Raw genomic sequence first — 21,509 nt, 5'->3', positions numbered from 1 at the left:
TACGATCCGACGTTATAATGGAATTCAAGATAAAATATCAAGACAAGAGGACAAGAGATCTAATTTCAATGCGGAGAGATTTGCAATCTCGTGAGAAATGGGGTGCCGCGGTGGTGATAGTGTACCCGCACCACACAACAACAGTTGATTCGCATGACACAACATCCAGACCGCACAGATGTGTTTTCCCTCCCCGAAAAATAAACATTCACTTACTTGCAGTAGAATAGCCGGCCCTCCTGGGTCATGTGGGCCGTCCATCCGCATTTCAGACGATTCTGGAAGGGTTTCGGTTGATCGCTGCTGGATGGCGGAGCCGATGACATGGCCGATCCTTCCGCTTTGGCGTCGCTCTCCGGCTTGGCGGATGGAATTGGAGAGGTCGTAGTCTCTTGGACGGCGGCCGAGACGGAGTCATCCTTGACTCCGGCGTCCTGATTCACTTCCAGCGTCGCAGGCGCCGCCTCAGCTTGGGCCGCTGTCGTCGCGGTCGACTCATCTTGGGTTGCCGGGCCGGCCCCGACTTGGCCGTACCACGGATTCAGAAACATTGACGACGGGGCTGCAGTTTTCCTTCCGGGCCACCAGTTACTGAATCAGTCTTAGCAGCTGCAGCTTCACGGCGAGCGCTCCCCGTCTACACTGGCCCAAACGAGCGAAAAACAGAAAACAAACGAAACCAATTAGTCATTGACGCCAGCAACTGAGACGTAACGCTTCTTTCTCCAATGCCAGTCAGGTGGCAAACAAGATGGACAGACTATATAACGAACAATAGGAGAGAAAAGAAAAGAAAACAAACTGGTGGCACCATTGACGTCAAGTACAGCCGGTAGCCCAAAAACTGGGCATCGAGTCCACCGAAAAGCTGTGCTTTCTACTTTTCTAGTGTCGGAGCCGGAACTCTTTTGACGTGAAATACATCATTTGCCTGTTTTTTTTTTAACGGCTACATAAGTACTACAACAACCTATCTAGCAACTACATTGGCGCTCTGTGCTAAGAAGTACTGGTTTTTGGCGAGTGAATAAGCGACCGACTTGGAGGGGGTTTTATTTTATTTATTTTTCTTTTTTTTCTTTTCTGGCTTGGGTGCACGCGGATGGCTGCTGTGAGCTGGCAGATGGCCGTCGTTCAATTCATCCGAACCAGAGACCGTCGCCGGGCTCATTTTCCCGTATCCCCCCACTACCACCGCATGTCCCGCCCGCTCCCGCCGAAAAACGCCGAAATTGATGACGCACATGACACAGCGAGACATACGATTTCGTCCCGAGCTGCAAAGATGAAGATACGGCACAGAAACGATGACAGCGAATATGACCGCGCCAAGAGGGGGAGAAAAAATGGATCACGTCTTCGTCAACTTGTGAAATCAAGTCTCTTCTCGCAGAATGGACCGTTTCCCCCCTTCGCCTCAGTCAATATTCCGAGCAATATTCTATTCAGAAAATAGAGAGAGAGAGAGAGTTTGCAAGGGAGGATCCATCTCAGTTCGAACCGTGGCTGAGCAATAAGGATAGACGACTATCTCTTTTCGGATGAGTCGACTGTATGGAACGAGGTATCGTTAAGTGATCAGCTGGTGTGTGTGTGCTGAGGAACAAGCAAGAGCAGAAAAATCCCGGAATCGTAACGAGCAGCTCAACTCGCCAAGACTTTGCCTTTTTCTTTCACTGATTGATCTTCATCCGGATTTCACCCCTCACAACCGAGACCGTCCTCCTCATTCGTCGAATCAATGAAACCAACAGTCCGTACAGTCCATAGATATAGACCACATTGCTGACTAACAGCCTACAAATTACGAATGTGTTTTTGTTTGTTTATTTGTTTGTTGGTTTTTGTTGATTTTTTTGTTGATTTCATTTAGCAAAACTGTTGAAGCCAGCCTTGCAGTCAGCGTTCCCACAATACAAAGTTCTGTTACTATGACCTGTTGTTTTAAGGAAGCCATGAAAAAGATTCAAGTGACTTGTCAGTTGAGAATAATTGCCTTTAACTATAACTGAACATAAAAAGCATTTAAAAGAATCAATGGACATTTTGGAAAAGGGTCTCACCAACCAACAAACACACAGCACAGAAAATGTTCAACTTAAAATAGATTCCTACTACATAGATATTACCTAGCAATTTTTCTGGAATTCCAGCCGGCAGTTTTTTAGTCGACAGGAGATGCAACAGCAGGTCTTCTGCAGATAAAGTTGAGATACAAGTTTTAGATTCCATTAAAGCCCTCAATCATATAACTGTCAAAATAGTCTGCACTGACGACCGTCATTAACTTTTTTTGCATGCTGGATGTTTGCCATATTTCAAATTAGATTTGACAAAAAATATTTATTGTTTCAATATTGCTAAATCTGTTATACAATATTAAATCAAATCCCGGTGTCTAAGAATTATTTGTGGGATTTCTATCCAGTATTCTGTATTTTCAAATGATTTTTATTGATAAATATCTCTTGGATGGCAACGTTTACTGACGCTGATGCAAAAATTCGAATACGGAGGGGGCGTTTTATTCAAACTCGATCTTAGAATACCCGGAGGTACGAAGGGTATTCTATTTCGAATAAGGATTGTCTTATAGATAGTCGAAGATTTAGAATAGGTAAGACCATCTACCAGACCTATTCTAGCTAAGAGGTATTCGAATCTCGGAAAACCAACGTATAAGATTAGAATATCCTATAAAAATTGAGAGTGTACCCGATTTTTCTCATTGGCCATCTTATCCGGCCCCACCTTATTGATTTCTTGTATTGCTTATTGTAATAATCTCAATCATTTCTACTTCTACCCTCCGACCCCCCTTTTCTTGAAGGGGAAGAAGAAAACAAGGTCCTCGTTTTGCTGCTGATTGATGATTAAAACATTCCAATCATCTCTCGGATGTAGAAATGAGATTCGGTACAGACACGCCTGCTCTGGGTACCAGCTGCTCGGTACACTACAAGCTACTCTTCTTACGAAAAATAATAATAATAAATCAAAAACAAAAAATGGAGGGAATCGTGAAATATTCAAATGAGGAAAACCGGCTCGTTTCCGCGTGCTCGGCTAGCGATTCCTTATTCCTCTCCGTCGTTCTATTTCCTTTACTTGATTCCATCTCGGAATGAAATTGAAGTTTTCCTCTCTCATTTCTACCAAGTCGTCCGCCACTCCGCCTCCTCCATCCCCACCGGAGTAGAGGAACCCAGCCGCTGCCACCGTTCGCCGCAATATCAATCCGATTAAACCTGAATAGAATCAGGCGGAGCATCACTTTTTCCCCTCTCCGCTGGAAGAGCTGTCGCTCCCCCCCCTTTTTCCCCTATATATTTTCTCTACTTTTTCTTGAACCAATTATCGTTGAATGATTGACTGAATCTAACTAGAAAGAAAGAAAAGAAAAACAAAACAAAAAAATTGTTTTATTTGTATTCCTGGCCCGTTTTTATTTTCTTTTTTCGGTGCGATAAATAAAAAGCGGATATTGGTTCGCCCTTACGGCTGTCAGTCGGCGGTCTAAATGTCCGTTATTTACGACAAAAGTTACGACAACCGCACAAAACGGCCCACCCCGTTGGTGGTATAGCTGTAGCTGCTGCTGCAGCTGCAGCCTTGTTTCACTGTTTGTCTTGTCTCGCTGGAGAAGGAAGACAAAAATGTGATAAACGTCCGCTATTTATTACGCTCCGGCAAAGTGGAAAAGGAGATCCTTTTAACAGTTCGACGATTGTGACATTCCGTGTCATTTTGGCTACTCGCTGCTGCTATTATTATGTGCTCCGCTGTCGTCCAAGTTATTTTTTTTTGCAAGCGCATTTGCCGCGGCGGGCTTCCTCCCCAGCGGCTAGTACAACTCTTTTTTCTTGTTTTAACTTTCCATCCGCTCTGCATAAATACAATTACCCAAATTTACGCAATGACTCTCGGTGTAGTAGTAGTCGCTATCTCGCGATGACCGCGGATGTCGTCAACACGAATCACTCAATTCCCTGGCGCCACAATCACTTGACTAAATTTAGTCGAGAGCTCTTAAAAGAAATAAAAAAGATCATCATTCGACAACGTCAAAAAATTTCCCGTCTTGTGTCACACCACACGAACATTTTGTTTTCCTCTATCGGACACTTGTACACGTTCCCGTGGAAAAATCTTTTCTCCACGGGAGTAGGAGAGACAAAAAGGCAACTTGACGGCCTTCACAGCCGAGTGCAACTGATGCTCCAACTACTATGCCACTACTACAGCGGCGGCGGCAGCAGTCGAGAGGGCGCGTCTTATATAGTCAAATGGGATAGAAATAGCTGCAGCAACCATATCTCTAAGCCGGAAGCTACATTTCTATTACGTACCTACATATACAGGAGTGATTATACAGTATAATAGACACTATATATCCTTGGCAGGAGACGTAGGCACATATGGCACATCTATCTTATTTTTCTGATATTAGAAAAAGAAGACGAAGAAGAAGAAAAATATGGAGGGGGACGGACGCTCACGATGCGAACGAATCCATTTTTTTGAAATTGAAAAGCCGGCGGCTGAATACAAGAGCCACAGCAGCGTCGTTCCTCTTTTTCCCACCACAGGTGGACGACGGATGCGTGCCCGAACAACACCTGATGGTAGACATACATACATACAGTACATACATAGAGAAAACCCCCGTCACGCTGAACCGAAAAGATAAAAGATAAAAAAGAAGAAGAAGAAAGAAGAAAAATAAGGGAAAGTGTAAAAGAAAATTCTCGCTCGATTCGTCTTGAAAGGAACGCCGAATCGCCAGCCGTGGCGTCCGCTAGACCATAGACCACACGAGGAAGAAGAGAAGCAAGGAGGCCCTAAAGGCCTTATCTACTATATCTGTTTTGTCTAAAAAGATAGACGGGCGAAAAAGAAAACTAAAGAGGAACATCTAAGAGATGATGAGGTTTCGACCTTGACGACACTCACGCGCTCAACATGGCGACACGCAGTCAAACACTCGAGATTGCGGACCGTTGTAGTTTAACTAGCCGAGCGGTTGTTACTCGCTGGATGGTGCGGAGGCAAAAATTCCAGTCGAGACGAAGGGCGGCGGCGGGCCGTCCAAGCGAAACAAGACAAACATTTAAGCCTTTCGGCCGCGGCAGCGCTAAGCGCTTTTAGAATACAAGGACAGACAGACAGTCAGAGACACTCGAGAAAGGGGAAACCGGATAAACAAATGTCACCCTCAATACTGGCCAGCTGGATAGATGGCGGAATGTTATATGATTGAGAGAGAGAGAGAGCGCCCACGCCACAGCAGCGAAGGCACAGAGTCGGTTCAAACAAGACATGCGCACCTACGTGGCCGACTGTACTATGCGCCGCCTTGGCTCACAATTTTCCTATTTTGTAAAGGATCTCTGAGGAAATGAATAAAAACAGTTTTTGATTCGCTTGTCGGTCTAGACTCGACAGAAATCCAATCGGAGCAGGTGTCGAATTTGCAGTTTGTTCCTTTTTACCGCAAATTCGCAAGTCGTCCAAAACTATTCGCCACAAATAAAAATTCAAACTAAAAAAAAAGAAAAACACAAATATTGTGGCGACTGCTGGAATCTCATCCCAGACAACACATTTGTCAAGTCCGACAAAATCGGCCACACAGCGGGCCAGCGTCCGGTGCGATGACATTTCAAAACACGCGCGCCGAAAAATACTAAAAAAATAGGGGGTTGGCGATAGAAAAATACCAACAACCAACCCAAAAAATAATCCGGACTTTTCTTCTTATTCATTATCTCTTGGTCTCTTTGAAAGTTTCTTTTGATAGCAGTTAGACGAAATCTATCAAAGACACAGTGCAGCCAGCACAAACAACTCACACTAATCACTCCCGTCACGATTCCCATGAATAAAAGCCGTGCGTTATACAAATGTGCGACATCAAGCGAGCGGATGGGCGGAAGAAATAAAAGAGAAAAAAAAATAAACTGAAATATAAGAAATGGCCTTGTATATAAATACAATATCCAACAGCTGCTGTATAGCTGCGTGACGGTTTGACCAGCGTTGGCTGTACCTTATCAAACTTGGCCGCGCCAGACTGCTGCTGCTGCCGCTTTGGCTAGTGGTGATGAACCGCCATTCATTTTCTTTCAACTCTTCATTGGACGACATCAAACGAGGCGAATCAGAGGGAGACAACAAGACGGCCCCAATGTCTAGGTTCACTTCCATCATTTATTATCTATACACACATTACGTGAATAAACTGCTAGACCACACGCACTAGCACACACAGAGTGTACACAAACGCATACACACCGAGGCGCATCTGCGATCAATGGAGGCACTGGGAAATCTACTCGAGCAGTCGCAATGCTGAAGACGTTTCCCCATCCCCCCACCACCATCGTCAACATTATCAAGCCCAGCTGAGTGAAAAGCGGAAATGGAAGCTGTCTTTACTGCTGCCGAAACCTGGCCGCATGATGGATGGCTTATTCCAGACTTAATGCAAATCCAATTTCCCAAGTCTTTTATATCGTTCTTTCTCTGGTTCTTTCTCCCTCCCCACCGTTCGACGTGGGCGGTTGACATTTCGAGTTTTGAAAATAACAGCTAGCGCATTTATTCGCAACCTTTCGCTCGCGCGCATGACAAAACGCGCATTTAAATACATCGCGGGACTAGAGAGATGCGAAAAGAAGAAGCCCCGGGAATAAGGTGCAAATAAATATCAAAAGTGCACAGCGCATTTTTTGGGGAAGAACAAAAAAATCAATTCAAAAACTTCAATTGGACCAGACATTAAAAACAACAAAAAAATGGGCGGCATCAAAGGGCGATGTAGACAAAACATGTTAATATTTTTAAAAGTGATGATTTACTGACTTGATTATTATCCTTTGAGATGATAATATAGAAGTCGGCCAGTCAAAAGCGAACGAGTACGAATTATACCCCAGGTGATGCCATTGCCATTGCCATCCACCCGCATCTATATGCCATTTAAGCGGCATCCATTTCAAAGTCTAGTCGCTTCTTTTTCCATGGCGACTAATCCAATTTGAATTCAGCGGAATCGTTCCGGAAAACGGTTTCGTCTCGGGAGTATATAAGACTTCTCTTTCTCCACCGCAGCCAGTGGAAAAAGAAAGAAAGAAAGAAGAAGAAGACTTCTACTACTACAACAGCAGAGTATGTCTACGACGAACAAGGATATAAATAATATTGACTAGGACGGTACCAACAACAACAACGACGAAAAAAATAAAAAATAAAAAGGGTCGTCGAGTTTCTACACAAACAGACTGAATCACTGCACCGGTTAAATGCATTACACTGGCAGAAATCGTTGAAAAGAAGAAGAAATCGACTCGAGTGAAAGAAAGAGAGAAATAAACCCTGCGCACTTATTTCTTTTTTGAAGAATTGAAAAAAACTTGATTTCCGTTTGTCTTCTTTCTCCTTTTTTTGAGAGACTTTCTACCATTTGGTCCTACCTCGGACCTACAATACGGCGGGGTAAAGAAGTGGGGGGGGGGAGCTCTGGAATTGGGCCGGAAGAAGAACCGCCATCATCGTTTTTCGCCGAGCAATCGAATTAGAAACACGCAACGCATGACAATAGGCTCCGGCTCCTCTTCCGTCTTGCCAGGGTATCTAGCAGTATCGGCACGCAATTTCCAACTGGGGAGGCACCATTCCGTCGGAGCTCGGCCATTTATATGCATCATCAATGTCCCTTTTTTGGGCGTGGGACAGGACCAAAAAAAAAATTCCAGGCCCCGTTCAATTCAATCAAATTCGCCATTCCGTTCGATTGTATTGGCAAATCGTCAAATTGTTGCCCATTTTTTTTTTAAAGAATACGCGTTCCGGCGCCGCCATATTCCGGTGTGTTCCGTACAATATTCTCCAATCATCCATCAAGGTGCCTCTTGGTGAAAATCGGGGTCCCATCGTCCCAGTCATCAAGGAGATTGCTGCGCGATAGAAATGAGCTGAGCGATTCGCTCCGCTTCTCTCCCAACGTATTGATATTATATGCCGGGGCCCATCGTCAAGGTGCATGCACTTGGGCACGCGATCGGCCGTCTGTTAAGCGTCCGCTTTCGCTTCTCCTCTCTTGTCTGTGTGTCTGAGTGCCGTTTGGCTATCGATCGTACCTCGCTCCCAACATAGGGCGAGTGCGTATTTATAACGAGCTCGTGATGTCCCCAAGAACCAACCAATCACCAAAAGGAAAACGAAAGGCCAGAGAAGGAGAGAGAGACGGCCATTCCTCGTCGACTCGAGGGACAAAATGCATGGGACCGGACCCCGGGAGTCTTTATTGCGGCTCGTCACGACATTTCGTCCGATACAGCAACTGGCGGGCGATTCAAATAACTCAAAAAGAATCCACATGCAGCGATGACAATCCGCACCGCTGAACGGAATATTTGGGGTGGTAATGCAGAGACGGACGTTCCGTTTTCCCAGAATCTCAACAATTAAATCGAGAAACGAACTCGAATGTGAACATTCCAACTGGACAAAAATACCGGTGGTGAGTCTTGCGTATGCGTGTAGTACGTACGTGCGGAGAGAAACAGTTGAAACGACCAACAATTGTCATTTTTCTTTTCTTCTCTTTTTTTTCCCAGTTTAACGCCAGAGTAAACAAGAGACCTAGTCGTGCACATACAGTAAGGTGGCGTAGCCCTGGCCGAGTAGAGATTGGCTGATGACGGAACACACGGGCATCAGGTTGGGAGCGCGGCCACCGCTGGGCAGGAGGCAACAGCCGCGCTGCAACTGTGCCACTGTCAACTGTTCCAGACGGCTCTTTTCTCATCGTTTTTCTTATAAGAAGAAAAATATATACGGACGGACGGACGGACATCATCCAGTAACAGCAGGTCCGTAAAAAAGAGTAAAAGTATTCGCCCTCATTCAACTTTTACACAAAAACAGACGCAGAAAAATATAGATAAAAAGAAAAGGGAATTTGCCTTTTAATAGTCGGAGCGTTTAGACAAAGGCCGCCCGCATCCATCACACCATCAAACCGCCGGCAGGCAGTAAAAAAAAAAGGAAAAAAATTCAAAATAAACGGCCGCAATGAGCACGGTAAACAACAACATTTTCTTCACGACTGACAGTCGAGAAAAAAAATAATAAAAAATGGAGGGCGCGGACGTGATTGGTACGTTTAAAGAAGAGGTCGGCGGGAACAATCAAATTATTGACGCCCGAAAAGCTTGTCGAGCTGCTGGAAAAAAAAAGCGTGTAGAGTCCCTTTGATCCCCCCCCCCCACTCGCTATTTCTGTATCGCACTGATGATGATGTCGTTCCAGCGGATGTGTGCCCGACATTCGTCTCTGCACACATAACAGATGTCATTTCCGACGGAAAATGGTGGCTCGCTGTCTATTTTTGCATACTTAAAAGAAACGGACAGTCGGAGGCTCCGTGACGCAATAGAAGCCGAAAACAGGGAGGGAAAAGCGTTTCATTACAGCATCAAGAATTGAGAGGAGTGGAACAAATGTACGAGAGAGGCATCCAAGATGTGCGGATGCCTTTTGTTCCAACCCTTGTTGTTATCATCTGGTTTTGAAAAGATTACATAGGCCGGCTGGCTATTCGGTTGCCATATTCCATTCCTACATCTTCTTGTCGAAAGTATACGTATAAGAGCGTGGACTTAATGGACGGGCACGGAATAATCATCAGCCACGACGATGGGATTGGAAAACAAATCGGCAAGCAAGTAAACTAGAAAATAGTCTGACAGAAACTGTAGAGAGAAAAAATGATTCCTTTTGTGCGACCAACGACAATGTACCGGCAGAGGCAGAAAGTCCCAAAGTTTCCTTGTTGAAATGACATCAAATCTCTTTGTTGTTTTACAATAAACGTTGCCTGCCTTGACGTCACGACACATACAAATGACGACAAGAGTTTTCAGTTTCAGACCATTTAGTGCGCAACTTGGAAAATTCACTTTAGCGACTGACAATTTTACTTTTCAAAATGTTCGGTGCACTTGTACTCGCAAGACTCTTGCGATCGGGTTGCACATAGCCGGTGACCCGTCCGTCCGTCCGTCTGCTTTTAGTATAGAAAAAAAGCAAACGTTTCATAATCGGCTTGTCCGGCTGTCGCTTCCCGTCCGGACTCTTATTCCTCTTTTGATCCTCGCACTCTTTCTTTTTTTTCTTTTCACTTTGCTTCTTATGCAACTTGATTCAATTGGAGCTTCAACTTGACGTCTGTAACGGGATGACGTCAGCTGAACTGGGGGGGGGGGTCTGCTCGGCGGAGAAAAAAAAACCGTTTACACACATGTATATTCTCCGGCGTGTCATCCAGTCATCCGAATAAATAAAAAAAGAAAAGAAAAAAAAGGATCGTCTAAAAGAAATAAATGGGAAAAGGAGGTCTATATACGCACATTGAGAGCGGGGGGTTGGCAGCTCGTCGATGACATTTTCCGGCGCTTATAGAAGCGAAGAAGATGAAGAATACAATAAATAATAACCGCGTATAGTCGTATCAAATATATATAAGACCCACCCATACAGATCTATCGAAATGGGGCTGGATGGGCGGCTCCCGCGCTCCGGATTTATACATCGGCCGTGTGTGTATCTATAAAGTGTCGTGCCAAAAGGTCGTCAAACGGTGGGCTCGGTCCTTTTTCTTTTCTTTCGTAAACTCTATTTCCCCTCCCCCCTTTTATTATTCGCCAAACCCGATTTCAGGTAGATAAAAATATAACTTCTAAAGCTTTTATCATCGACGATCCAGTTGATGCTCCTAAACGTCCCTCGTCGAGTCTCTGTCGTCGTCGTCGTCGGAGAGAGAAGGACTTCCCCCGAATTCTACGCCATCCTGCCCGTGTTGCCTGTCAACTCTATATATACGCTAGAAAGGAGACTATTGGTTTACATCCACACACACACACACTGTATACGGAATATATTTACCGTGTCAAGTCGAGCGTCGATAAAGAAAACGACATTGGAAAAGTCTCTGTATTTGTTTTGTCCCCCCCATTTCTGTTTCCCGTGTACTACTTGTATGCGGAATAGGTAAGATTGTCGTCGGTCGGCTGAATCAACAAATAGATATATATCATCGACTACTACTACTACAACGAGAGATGTTGTTGCAAAGGGGGGAAAAAGAAGAGCTCGCAAGTGAAATTGGTCCGACAATAAAGAAGCAAGACAACTGAAAGATATTGTCAGATATATCAATATTGAAATGGCCTGTGCCATTGGGTTGATGGCGACGGTTGGCAACGAATCAAACGAAATGAAACCAAGCAAAAGAGATGATATGTCGACACACACACAGCCCAGACGATTCCATCAGTGAATCAAAATCTATTTCTCTCTTTCTCCTCATGCAACACATCGGCCAAACGAGGTAACAAAAGAGACGCAACGGCAGAAGAAAGAGTTACACCCCGCCATCGCGTTAGCCATTTCGATCCCGTAAAACATTGGAGAGCGGTGCCCAACAGTCGCGACGATGCGGCGAAATACGTTCGACCGTATCTCTCCTTGATCGATTCAGAGTCGATCTTCTTCAGACCAATCGAATGAAAAAAAAAGTCAAAGACAAGAGGCAAAAGTAAAGAGGCGTGCACCAACTAATGTTCATCCGATCCTATAGATGTGTCTAAGACGCTCGTCGGATCGACTTAAAAATAAGAAATCAAAGAGCGCCCCCGATACAATCGGCAAGAGAAAGAGGAAATCGCCTTTCCTTCCATCCCGAAAAAAAAATCGTTCGACATCAAAGTCCCATCAACTTTTCACTTCCCCCCTCCCCCTCCGTTTGCCGGCGTTTGATTCGCGGTGATTGCGAGAGAAACGAATCTCTGGCACGCCAACCGACCGACAGCCAAACGCCTTAAGTCATTGATGATGTATCCGGCTTGAATAATCACGCACGCGAGACATCGCCCAGTCAACAACTGCTCCCCGACAAAAGAAATAAAGAAGCGGATGGATGGATGGACGCCCGCTCAACTGATTTTTTTTTCCAACCCCAGCCAATACTTTTTTCCCAGACATGATATTGTAAGACTGCAGCGAGAAAAAAGGGGGTCTCTCCCGTCCGTTCACGGCACAAATGTCGAAGTAAGTAATTGAAGCCATAGTCCATCTCGACGACCGAACGCCAATAAAGAAAACGTTGGCGGTCACGTTGGCTGCTGCTGCTGCTACTCCCACTCGCTCAGATATTATTATACGACCGGCCCGGAAGAAAAAAAAAAAAAGAAAAGTTTTTCATCTCGGCCGATATTTTTTTTTCTGTAACTGACCTGGGGAACTTTCCCAACAAACGTTAGATGCCTGTGTGTGTGTGCAGTTGCGGCAGCTGTTTCTCCCGTACGGAGAGGAGCATCTTGCTCTCAATATAGGCCGCCCTCCGCAGACGACAGTATTGATTACATTCACCCATTTTCTCTCCCCCCACCCTTCCACCCCTTCCATGTGTCGGCGTGTGCCGGCGAATGCAAGTTTCATCCTCCCGCGGGGTTAAGAAAAAGATCGTCTCCTTCTTCTTCTTTTCCTTGGAAAATAACAAAACAGGAAAAACAAAAGGGAACCTACTTCCAGGAGGCAATATCCTGGAACAACAGACACCATCAAGTGAGCTCCTGCCTCTCTATAAAGCCTTCAATCTCTCCTGTTCAATTATCCCGCTCCCCTTTTTTTTCCCCTCTTTTTTTTTTCACTGGGAAAATGAAAATGTCAATGCAGATTCGATTTCTCCGGCCAGAAGCTTCTTATACGGCCGACGACTGGTGGGGCTGTCAAAGTTTTCGAGCGTTGGCGGTTGATGCGACGGCGACGGCCCCGGTAAGTGTTTTCTGCGGATCTCAAACTAATTCACTTTGCTTTCCTCCTCATCTGCGAGCAAACAAGTTGGGAGGTGGGAGAAGGGAGAGAGTTACTATCGACGCCGCCGCAGAGTAGCTCATTTGTTGTTTAGGGTCGTAGAGTCTCTCGCTCTACCACGGCTCAATTCACGCACGACGTCAAGACTATCCCGCGGTCGTATTGTGTACCAGGGAGAAACTAGAAAAATTCCGGAGACAAGTCACTTTTTGAGCCGGCCAAAGGGGGGAAATGAGAAATCATGTAGAATTATGGCCGACCACTGAATTGAACAAACAGAAGATCGTTGGACTGTCGCTCGGGACTAAATTGACCGATTCTTTCGACATCAAATAACCCAAAAAATGTTAAAAGCGGAGAAAAAAGGGGTGGAAATTGTTTCCTAACCAGTTTAGCATTCAAGTCCGTCAAACAAACAAACAAACAAACAAACCGACATCGTTATGAGCGTTTACCTCCGCCATGACAACGGTAGGTGGGCGTGAGTTTTCAAAGAGAAACCTTCACGAGCAACACAACACTCTTTAAGCCTTTGAAAGGGCTAAAAAAGATTAAGAGATCGACGTAGTTTCTATTAGCGCATCTAAAGAAATCTACATTTCATAAAATAGATGCATTCAAGGAAGACTGTATGTGTTAAAAGACATCGGGATCGATAGCTGCTGCTCTGTATGTATAATACGGGGCCCAATAGACCGGTAGGATAAGCGGTAGGAAGACAAGGGGGAAAAAAAAGAAAAGAGAAAGAAAAAGGAAGAAGAAGAAGAAGAAAAATTTTTCATCATAACATTTCAAATAGTTGAGCGCTGGCGATATCTTTATCCCTGTCCTGCTGTCCGTGGGATTTGAGCAACCTGCTTCCAGGCGACACTTTGAACGTTAGACTGTGGCTCGGCTTCATCACATGGCCGATAGTGTAGAGAGAGAGTCTAAATGGACTCGCCGGAGGGTCGGGATGAGAACAAGAGGGTTCCTGCTGCAATATATATATATCTCCACTATAGGATAGGAATAGGACAGAGAGCGAGAGAGATGGATCCATCTATCCATCGTGTGATGCTGCTGGGGGGATGGATGTAGACTGGCGGGTGGCATTCAATAGATATCAACGAGGAGTGAGAGAGAGAGAGAGAGAGAACGTGGCAAGTATTGAAAAGCCCTTCCACTTCCAGTTAGCTATTCCATTGTGTCAGGCAAAAAGAATCGATCCTTCAGACGTCGTCGTCGTCTGTGCTCCGCTTATAGAAAATCTTTCCAATCTGCTGGTGAATGTTCTTTTGTCTCACACACCCACTAAAAACCCCTAGACGCTTCATCGTCGACAGTCGATGGAGCAAAGTTCGCCAGTTCCATCCGTCAAACAATTCCAGTCAGCGAATCCCCCCTCGAAAAATATAAAAGGAGAGAGAAAAAAAAACCCTCCAGCACAAATTGATGACACACTATCAACTCGAGATAGGTGAGTCCTTTATTCAATCGACAGTCATTGGAAGGAAGACGACAAACAACTCGAGGAAAGTCAGCAAACCGGAGAGAGAGAGAGAGTAAAGACGACAGTGAAATACAATTGATGACCCCCGACACGATTCAGTGATTTCTCTCGGCCGGCCGGCCGGCCCGCCCGCCCACCCCTGATTGGTCATTCCGCTTCCGTAACCATGTGGGAGTTACGCGAGCCAGCTCGAGTTGTATAGCAATGAGACGTCCGAGTGTACACCACCACGTAGGCCAGAGTACATCTAACTATGATTCCCCTGATACACATCCATAATGCATGAATGAGTAGAGCCGGACCGAAAATGCTCGAAATACCTCAAATGGATAAAAAATCGATAGACACACACACACAAAATAAAAGAAAAAGGAATCCAGCGGAAAAGCGGAAACAAATAAAAGAATTAAAAAAAAAAACGACACGGTCGCTCGAGAACCGGGCGAATTGTTACGCATCGATTTTGATTGGTTCTCTTCGAACTGTTTAATTGCTTTTGCCACGAGTTCAACGGCATCGAAGACTTCACGGCCGATTGAACGAGGAACGTGGTGGGGCGGAAGAGCGGTCGGGCGGAGCGCAGGGGGACAAAAATAAGAAGAAAAGGGCTATTAGAATGATACGATAAATAACCGACAATTACCGAGCGAAAAAAAAAGCAGTTGGGATTTTTTTTTATTTCATTTTTTCTTGATCGCAATCAACTATCCACCACTCCCACCGTATAAACCTTCCACCCACCCAACCATTTTGGTTTTCTTTCTCCTTTTACAACATGAAAATAACCAAGAGAGAGAAACATAAATAAAACACACGGCGCTAGATGATTTGCTTGGTGACAAGGACACACACGGGAGAGACAGAGAGAGACTATAAAAGAAGTTTGACGTTATTCAACGTGCGGGCCACGAAATGGCGAGACGGATAACAGCAGGCAAATAGACAACAAGAAGAAGCTGTGCCCGACACCCGGCCTCCCCCTTTACCAAAAAAAAACTACGACATCTGCGCCAGAGCTCAGCTCAAAAAATTGCGTCTTTCTCTCTCTCTCTCTCCTCTTTTCTTCCATTCATCAACCGAGCGAACAAATAAAAACGGAGGAAAGCCTTCCAGCATACAACCCTGAACTGCATCAAGCAGCCTATCTAAAATCAAAAGAGCTACACGTATAGGTTGCGGCTATACTAAACAAAAAATTTTTACCGCCATCACGCGTGTGATTTTTTTCTTTTTTTCTTTTAACTTCCTTATAAAAATATAGTTACTACTATACACGGATTTTTTTTTTCTTCGTCCAGTTTTGTAGACACGTTGGCAAGCGGCGAGAATGTCGGATTGATTGCGGAACCAGCGCGCATGGAGTCGTGCGGCGAAAAAACTAGTCGAGCGAGTCGCAAAAGTCTCCCAAATACCTAAAAAAAAAAACTGGCACCACACGACGACGACGACGTTGGCCGATGCGAAGGAGAGAAAAGAAGAAGAAGAAGAAAAGTCATTCGAGTAACGACACACAGCACAAGCAGAGCCGGAACTCACCGCTTGACTGCTGATGAGCGCCACCCACCCACCCAGGGTTTTTCTTCGTTATACTACACCAAAACGACACGTGCAAGAAAATAAGAAAAATTCAATTAAAGTTGCAAAAAAAAGTAAAAATAAAAAAAGAAGTATACAACAGCAAGCTGCAAGGCAAATCTACTAAACAGCAGAAATACATTTCAAAACTTTTAATCCGCGTTTGTTTTCTCTTCTTTTTTTTTGTTTTGCCGCGACTGTATCGAAAAATAAAAGAAAACAGATTTGGCTAAATACCAAACGTGAGAGAGACAATGCTCTGCGTTAATAAGGAAAAAGAACCGAACATTTCATGCCCAAACGAGGGGAAAAAAAAAACAAAAAACAATGATGGTACCATTATAACATTTAGGTTGTTGGCCGTCAGTCGTTAAGATTCCATCGCCAGATCTTTTAATAGGCAAATATAGATACAAGAATGGAAGGAAAACAGAAAAAAAGGGAATGATTTATTTCTCCAATAAATACAAGACAACAAGGAGGAGCTCTCCATCTCAAAATGGTTCATTGAAAACAGCTCGGCGTACATCATTAAGGGCCTGCGCCAAACCGCGCGATTGTCTTTACACAACTCATTAAGCTGAAAGCCCATCGCTTTTGCACAAAACCTTGATCTTTCGCGTTCTAACGTTAATCTTTAATTCTGCTTCCCCTCTCTTCAATCGCTTTCATTGCGACCAGAATTTTGATATCCATCCGTTCTGCTAGACAACACACGCGCTCGACAATGTCGTTCATCAGAGATCCCCCCTCCTACCACCGAAAATAATAATAAAAAAAGGCTGACAATTTCACCGTCTTATTCTCGGCATTCTTCAAGTGAAATGCAATTGCCGGAGCAGAGGGAGAAGCAGCAGTAGCCACAGAGCAGAGAGACGATCGAAAAAGATGTCAATCGATAAAATAATGAACTGCATAAGCCAGGCCGCGTAGAAGGAGGTTTGTGTTCTCCCGGCACGTCCCATCCGAGAGGCCCGAACTTGTAGACTTCACCGAAAAACACACGGCCGGCCGGCCGGCTGATCAAAGTGACTTTTCTTTTCTATACGTGTGTGTCTCTCTCTTTCCCCATCGCCAACTCTTCTTAATTAGACGCCTATTCATCCACCCCGCCCAAAGTCCCGTGTTAATTTGCCTTACAAAACCCCAGCCGTTGTCCTCGGACCATTCTACCTCCCCCCCATGTCTTCCATCATCCTGTAAGATCCTAACTACTTGAAAAATATACATCACGGGGTGGGTCTATGTGTCCCGTATTTCTACTACACAAACCCCAGCGTGTGAGAGAAAAGAAATCAGACGGAACAAACAAACGTAGAGGAGATACACAGGAGAGGCCAAGTGGTTTGGCTGCTGCTGCTGCCTCAATTCATCCTCCTTTTAAAGCTCCCAAACTTGCCGAGGGATCTCTTCCTCATTTCCAGATCTCTCTCTCTCTTGATTCTGAATTGCAAACCAATCAGGTATTTTGTCCATTAAGCCGATTCCCTCATCGACTTGATGAAGAAAAACGCGAGGGGGGAAATCCGACGGAGAAATTCTCAACTATACAATACGGACGCGTCATGACGGGTGGTGGCGGTGGCCCTGGCAGCATCCCATGGCAGCCAGGGCCAGAAGCACGACCCAAGAAAACACATTACTGCGTACTATAATCTTATATTATTCCGTCGGGAGTTTTACCGGGAAAGAGAATGGGGATCGAGGATTGTTGTTGTTGTTGCTGGCGCTGAGCAACAGCGAATGGAAAAACTTGCGGCTCATCTTTTCTTTTTCTTTCTTTCTTTCTCCCCCCTGTCGGGATGATGTTATTGCATCTCTTTTTCTCTGTTTGCTTGTTGCAACGTAACAGAGAGAGAGATAGAGAGCTAGAGAGAGAGCTGGATTAATCTCCATTAGCACCGCGGTGTACCGAGATAAGAAAACTTTCAACAATGGAGGGCGAAAAAGAAAAAGAAAATAAAAAGATGGAAGTAGACTGAGAGTCGTAGCAATGGGCGTAGGCTTGAAGGAAAATATACACACAAGATGGTATAAAGATATCCAGCCTTATATAACGCAAGTGAAATGGAGTAGAGCTGTGCAGGGTATATGTTACCGAGATGCGGGGGGTAGATACCAATCACAAACCCGCATACGTTTCTCAGGTAGAATCCTGGAAAATTGATATGAAAATACCCGACAAGGATTTGACAGAAAATTTTTAAGATGTAATCGATTGGGGGAAACGAATTGAAGTTGGTGCGGATTGTCGGAATTGGCAACAGCGTCTCATTTGAGACGAAACTTTTAATCTTTTTCCGTGTTCAAAACGTAGAGAAAAATGCTCATGTTGTCAAATGAAATCATTGTTAATTAAATAGTTTGTAAAATCAGGAAATTTGATCGAAAATGACTGCATTCCTCAATCCGCACTGGAGCCTCTAGCGGTTAATAAACACGACATTAACCGTCTGATTTCCACATATTTCAACGTTAAAACGCAAATAATCAATAACAATTTACAGCTGTATTATTAATTCCAATGAATGAAAGAAATTTACTCTTTTATATAATTATTCCCCCCTCCCTCCCAAACCTTGCAACAGAAAATAGCCCCAAAACAGTTACGGGAATTTTCTCTCCCGACTAAAAAACACATTTTTCTTCAAAACTCCGAAATGATTAGCAACGCTCAATCGGCTAATCGCAACGCTACTACACATAACCCGATTGTATGTCGGACAGACATTAACGTCCGTTGAGAGAAAGAGAGAGGCCCTCCGCAATGCTGCTGGGACTTAATTACATATCCGAGTTGAGGGCAGGGCTCTTTTCTTGCGCAAATGCAAACCTACACAGTAAACGCAATCATATTTAAAAAAAAAAAACATCCCTCCCGAAATTACATGTTCCTCCCATACGCTATAGAAAACAGCTGGGGACATTTCCACAAATAGGAGGTTATAAAGTTGGGTAAAGAATATAATCCCGATGGCAACTCTAGTGACACTAACACAGAAATGTACTACAGTATATATTATATACAACTATATACTGTATATAGTGTATAAAATACACGCAATATCAGATGTACCAAGAGAGAGAGAGAGAGAGAAGTCCGGTTACCATCATCTCTGGCGCGGGCAAATAAATCGAATATGTACACACACACACAGCACAAGAGTTCTTTTGAACGCTTCGGGACATACTCGGACTATATTCATCAAAACTGGCCGGCACTCGGACCCAATTGGTGATGGCGGTTGGTGTGTGCCAGCGACAGGAAATCAAACGAATCCCGATTCACATATCGACCAATCAAACATTCGAATCCAATCTGTTTGTAGCCTCAAGGTGAAATAGCGTACACACAATAGTCCGGGAAACTCCTGCCTTTTCATTCACATGGCCCGTCTGCACTTGTGTTTGACGAGAAGCCCGTGCTGAATGTCCCAAATAAAAAATAAAAAAATGTCGACATATCTTGTCCAATTCCAGACGACAATCGGATTGGAAATGAAAAGATTGCCCACCGTGCACAACTATTCAACGAATTACAGGAGAATTCAAACGGCAGTTACAGAGAGAGATAAGCCCATCATGCAAACAGCCGAGGAATTTATTAGATCGGGATGCCATCGATCGAAATTTTTTAAAGAACAGTCAGAAATCAAATTCAAAAAGATGAAGAAACCAGAAGGTAGTTAGTTATCTCCATCTTCTGAAATTGATCAAACGAATGAAAATCGATTAAATCTGTATGCACAAGCGGAGCACGAAACTGACACAAAAGCTGTCGAAACGTGACGGTAGAAAAAAGAAAAGGCAAAATGGGTGACGAAGCTAATTGACGTCAAACGACGATGCCACGGGGGAATGGAGCCGACAACAACACACAAAAAAACAAGATTGGCCTGATTGATCCATAAACAGGCGGACGCCATCTCGCCGTTAATCGATAAACGCACGGTGTTTTTATTTTCTCTCTCTCCTCAAAACGGGGGAAAAAACAAAATGGACACCCTACTTCTTCATCTTCGTTATTTTCTTTTTGCCAGCAAAGGCGCTCTCGAAATGATTGACGCAACCGGTGGGTGGGTGGGTGTATCGTGAGTCGGTCCCGCTCGGCTGAACATCGTCAAGTTAGCGTGCACGATCCATCCAAACAAAAGCGAGGCTCAAACACATATATATATATAGAGAGAGAGGCCGCGATGAGAGAGAGAAAAGAGCATGAGAACCCGCCGAACATTTGTCACACAGGTCACGGTCCCGTTGGTTGTTGTGTAGACAAGCAATTGGCGTGTCTGCGGCGACCCCTCTGTGTTTGTGTGTGTACTTTTTTTGTTTTATTTTCTTCTTTCGCTCTATTCCATTCAACCCATCCATCTTGCCCCGGCTCTTTTCTCTTCCGGCGTGCGGAATCGGCTGCCGTGTTTTAGATTTATGAATGCTCATGTAGTAACAGTCGTTAACCCCCAGCTGTAAACTTTTATTTCTCTCTCTCTCTCTTTGGGCGCACTTTGTTTTTCTCTTTTGGGCGCAAAACGATACGACGAGCGTTGATTCGCTCAAACAAAGTGGATGGAAGGACCCTGCCAGGGAGATAGTTTAGACTATATTTTCGACTCGAAAAAAAGAAAAGGGGAAACGACAACTCATTTGTCTGCCTAACATGATGTAGTATACGACCCCCCGACACTAACCTTTTTTCTAGTGAAATGTAAATTTCCCATTTCGCGGAAGATTGGAGTCGACGTCGTTTTTAGAGAGAAAGAGAGAAAATAAACCGCCCAAACAATAAAGAAATAGACAATCCAATTTTAATGGAATCTGCAGCGGCAAAACCGGCGCTTGCGCTCTGGCCTCTTCTTAAATAGCCAATAACAATTTGTCTTTTCTTTTCTCTATCCCGACCATAATTCAATTTCACGCGCCCGTCGACAAACAAAAGAGCCACGAAAAATAAAAAAGACTAAAAAATAAAACACAACGATGTAATCAATTGATCGTCGTGGCGAAATTTCTTCATTTTTTTTTTTTGTTGTTTGTCTTTTTTCTCCTCCCCCGCTAGCGCGTCACACCTTTCCCCCCATTTGGAGGTAAACGACTAATCAGCCAGACCCTAAACGGTGTCCCGATCTAATGACATAGTTTACACAAGGGCGGAGGAGCAACAAACACACAAAGCAACAACAACCAGCAACGACACACTCGAGGTGTGTGTGTGTGTGTGTAAAACGAGGAAAAAACAAGGGTGTGTACAACTAAATAAGGTTTCCGCCTAGCACCTGTTCGAGTTCCCGCAGCAAGCAGCAGCAGCGGCTGCAGCGCACGGCAACAACAACAGCGTGAGGGCTGCTGCTGCCCAGCACAGTTATATCCAACGCACGATGAACCAAATCAAATTGGGTCAATTCGGAACCCCGGGATCGTCTTTCCAGCCAAACAACGGCCAGGCCGGCGAGAAGAAAAAAGAAAAAAGGACGACCTGGCGGCTATTTTATTAATTCATCTATGGATGATACGCACCTCCCGTTTTCTCCTGGCCACATTTTGTCTTCACGAAAGTAGGACTACA

The 21,509-nt window shown here is 44.6% G+C and overlaps 1 protein-coding gene across 5 annotated transcripts in view; it reads right to left on the bottom strand.

Moving 5' to 3' along the window:
- LOC124193180 overlaps positions 1-21,509 on the bottom strand; it is a 79,506-nt gene that overhangs the window by 45,657 nt on the left and 12,340 nt on the right. For 2 of the 5 annotated variants that reach the window (XM_046586872.1, XM_046586873.1), the window contains 2 exons: positions 2,130-2,195; positions 217-637 (listed from right to left, as the gene is read on the bottom strand). In XM_046586872.1, coding sequence (XP_046442828.1) covers positions 217-551 — 335 coding nt within the window. In that variant the 5' untranslated portion in view covers positions 552-637; positions 2,130-2,195. Of the gene's footprint in view, positions 1-216; positions 638-2,129; positions 2,196-3,903; positions 4,196-21,509 lie in introns of those variants that run through there. The other 3 variants (XM_046586874.1, XM_046586871.1, XM_046586875.1) reach the window with 2 other exon arrangements.

This window comes from Daphnia pulex, chromosome 4 (genome assembly GCF_021134715.1).
Source record: "Daphnia pulex isolate KAP4 chromosome 4, ASM2113471v1".
Lineage (NCBI taxonomy): Eukaryota > Metazoa > Arthropoda > Branchiopoda > Diplostraca > Daphniidae > Daphnia > Daphnia pulex.
The sequence above is the reverse complement of the archived record's forward strand: the minus strand, read 5'-3'. Positions and strand labels throughout refer to the sequence as shown.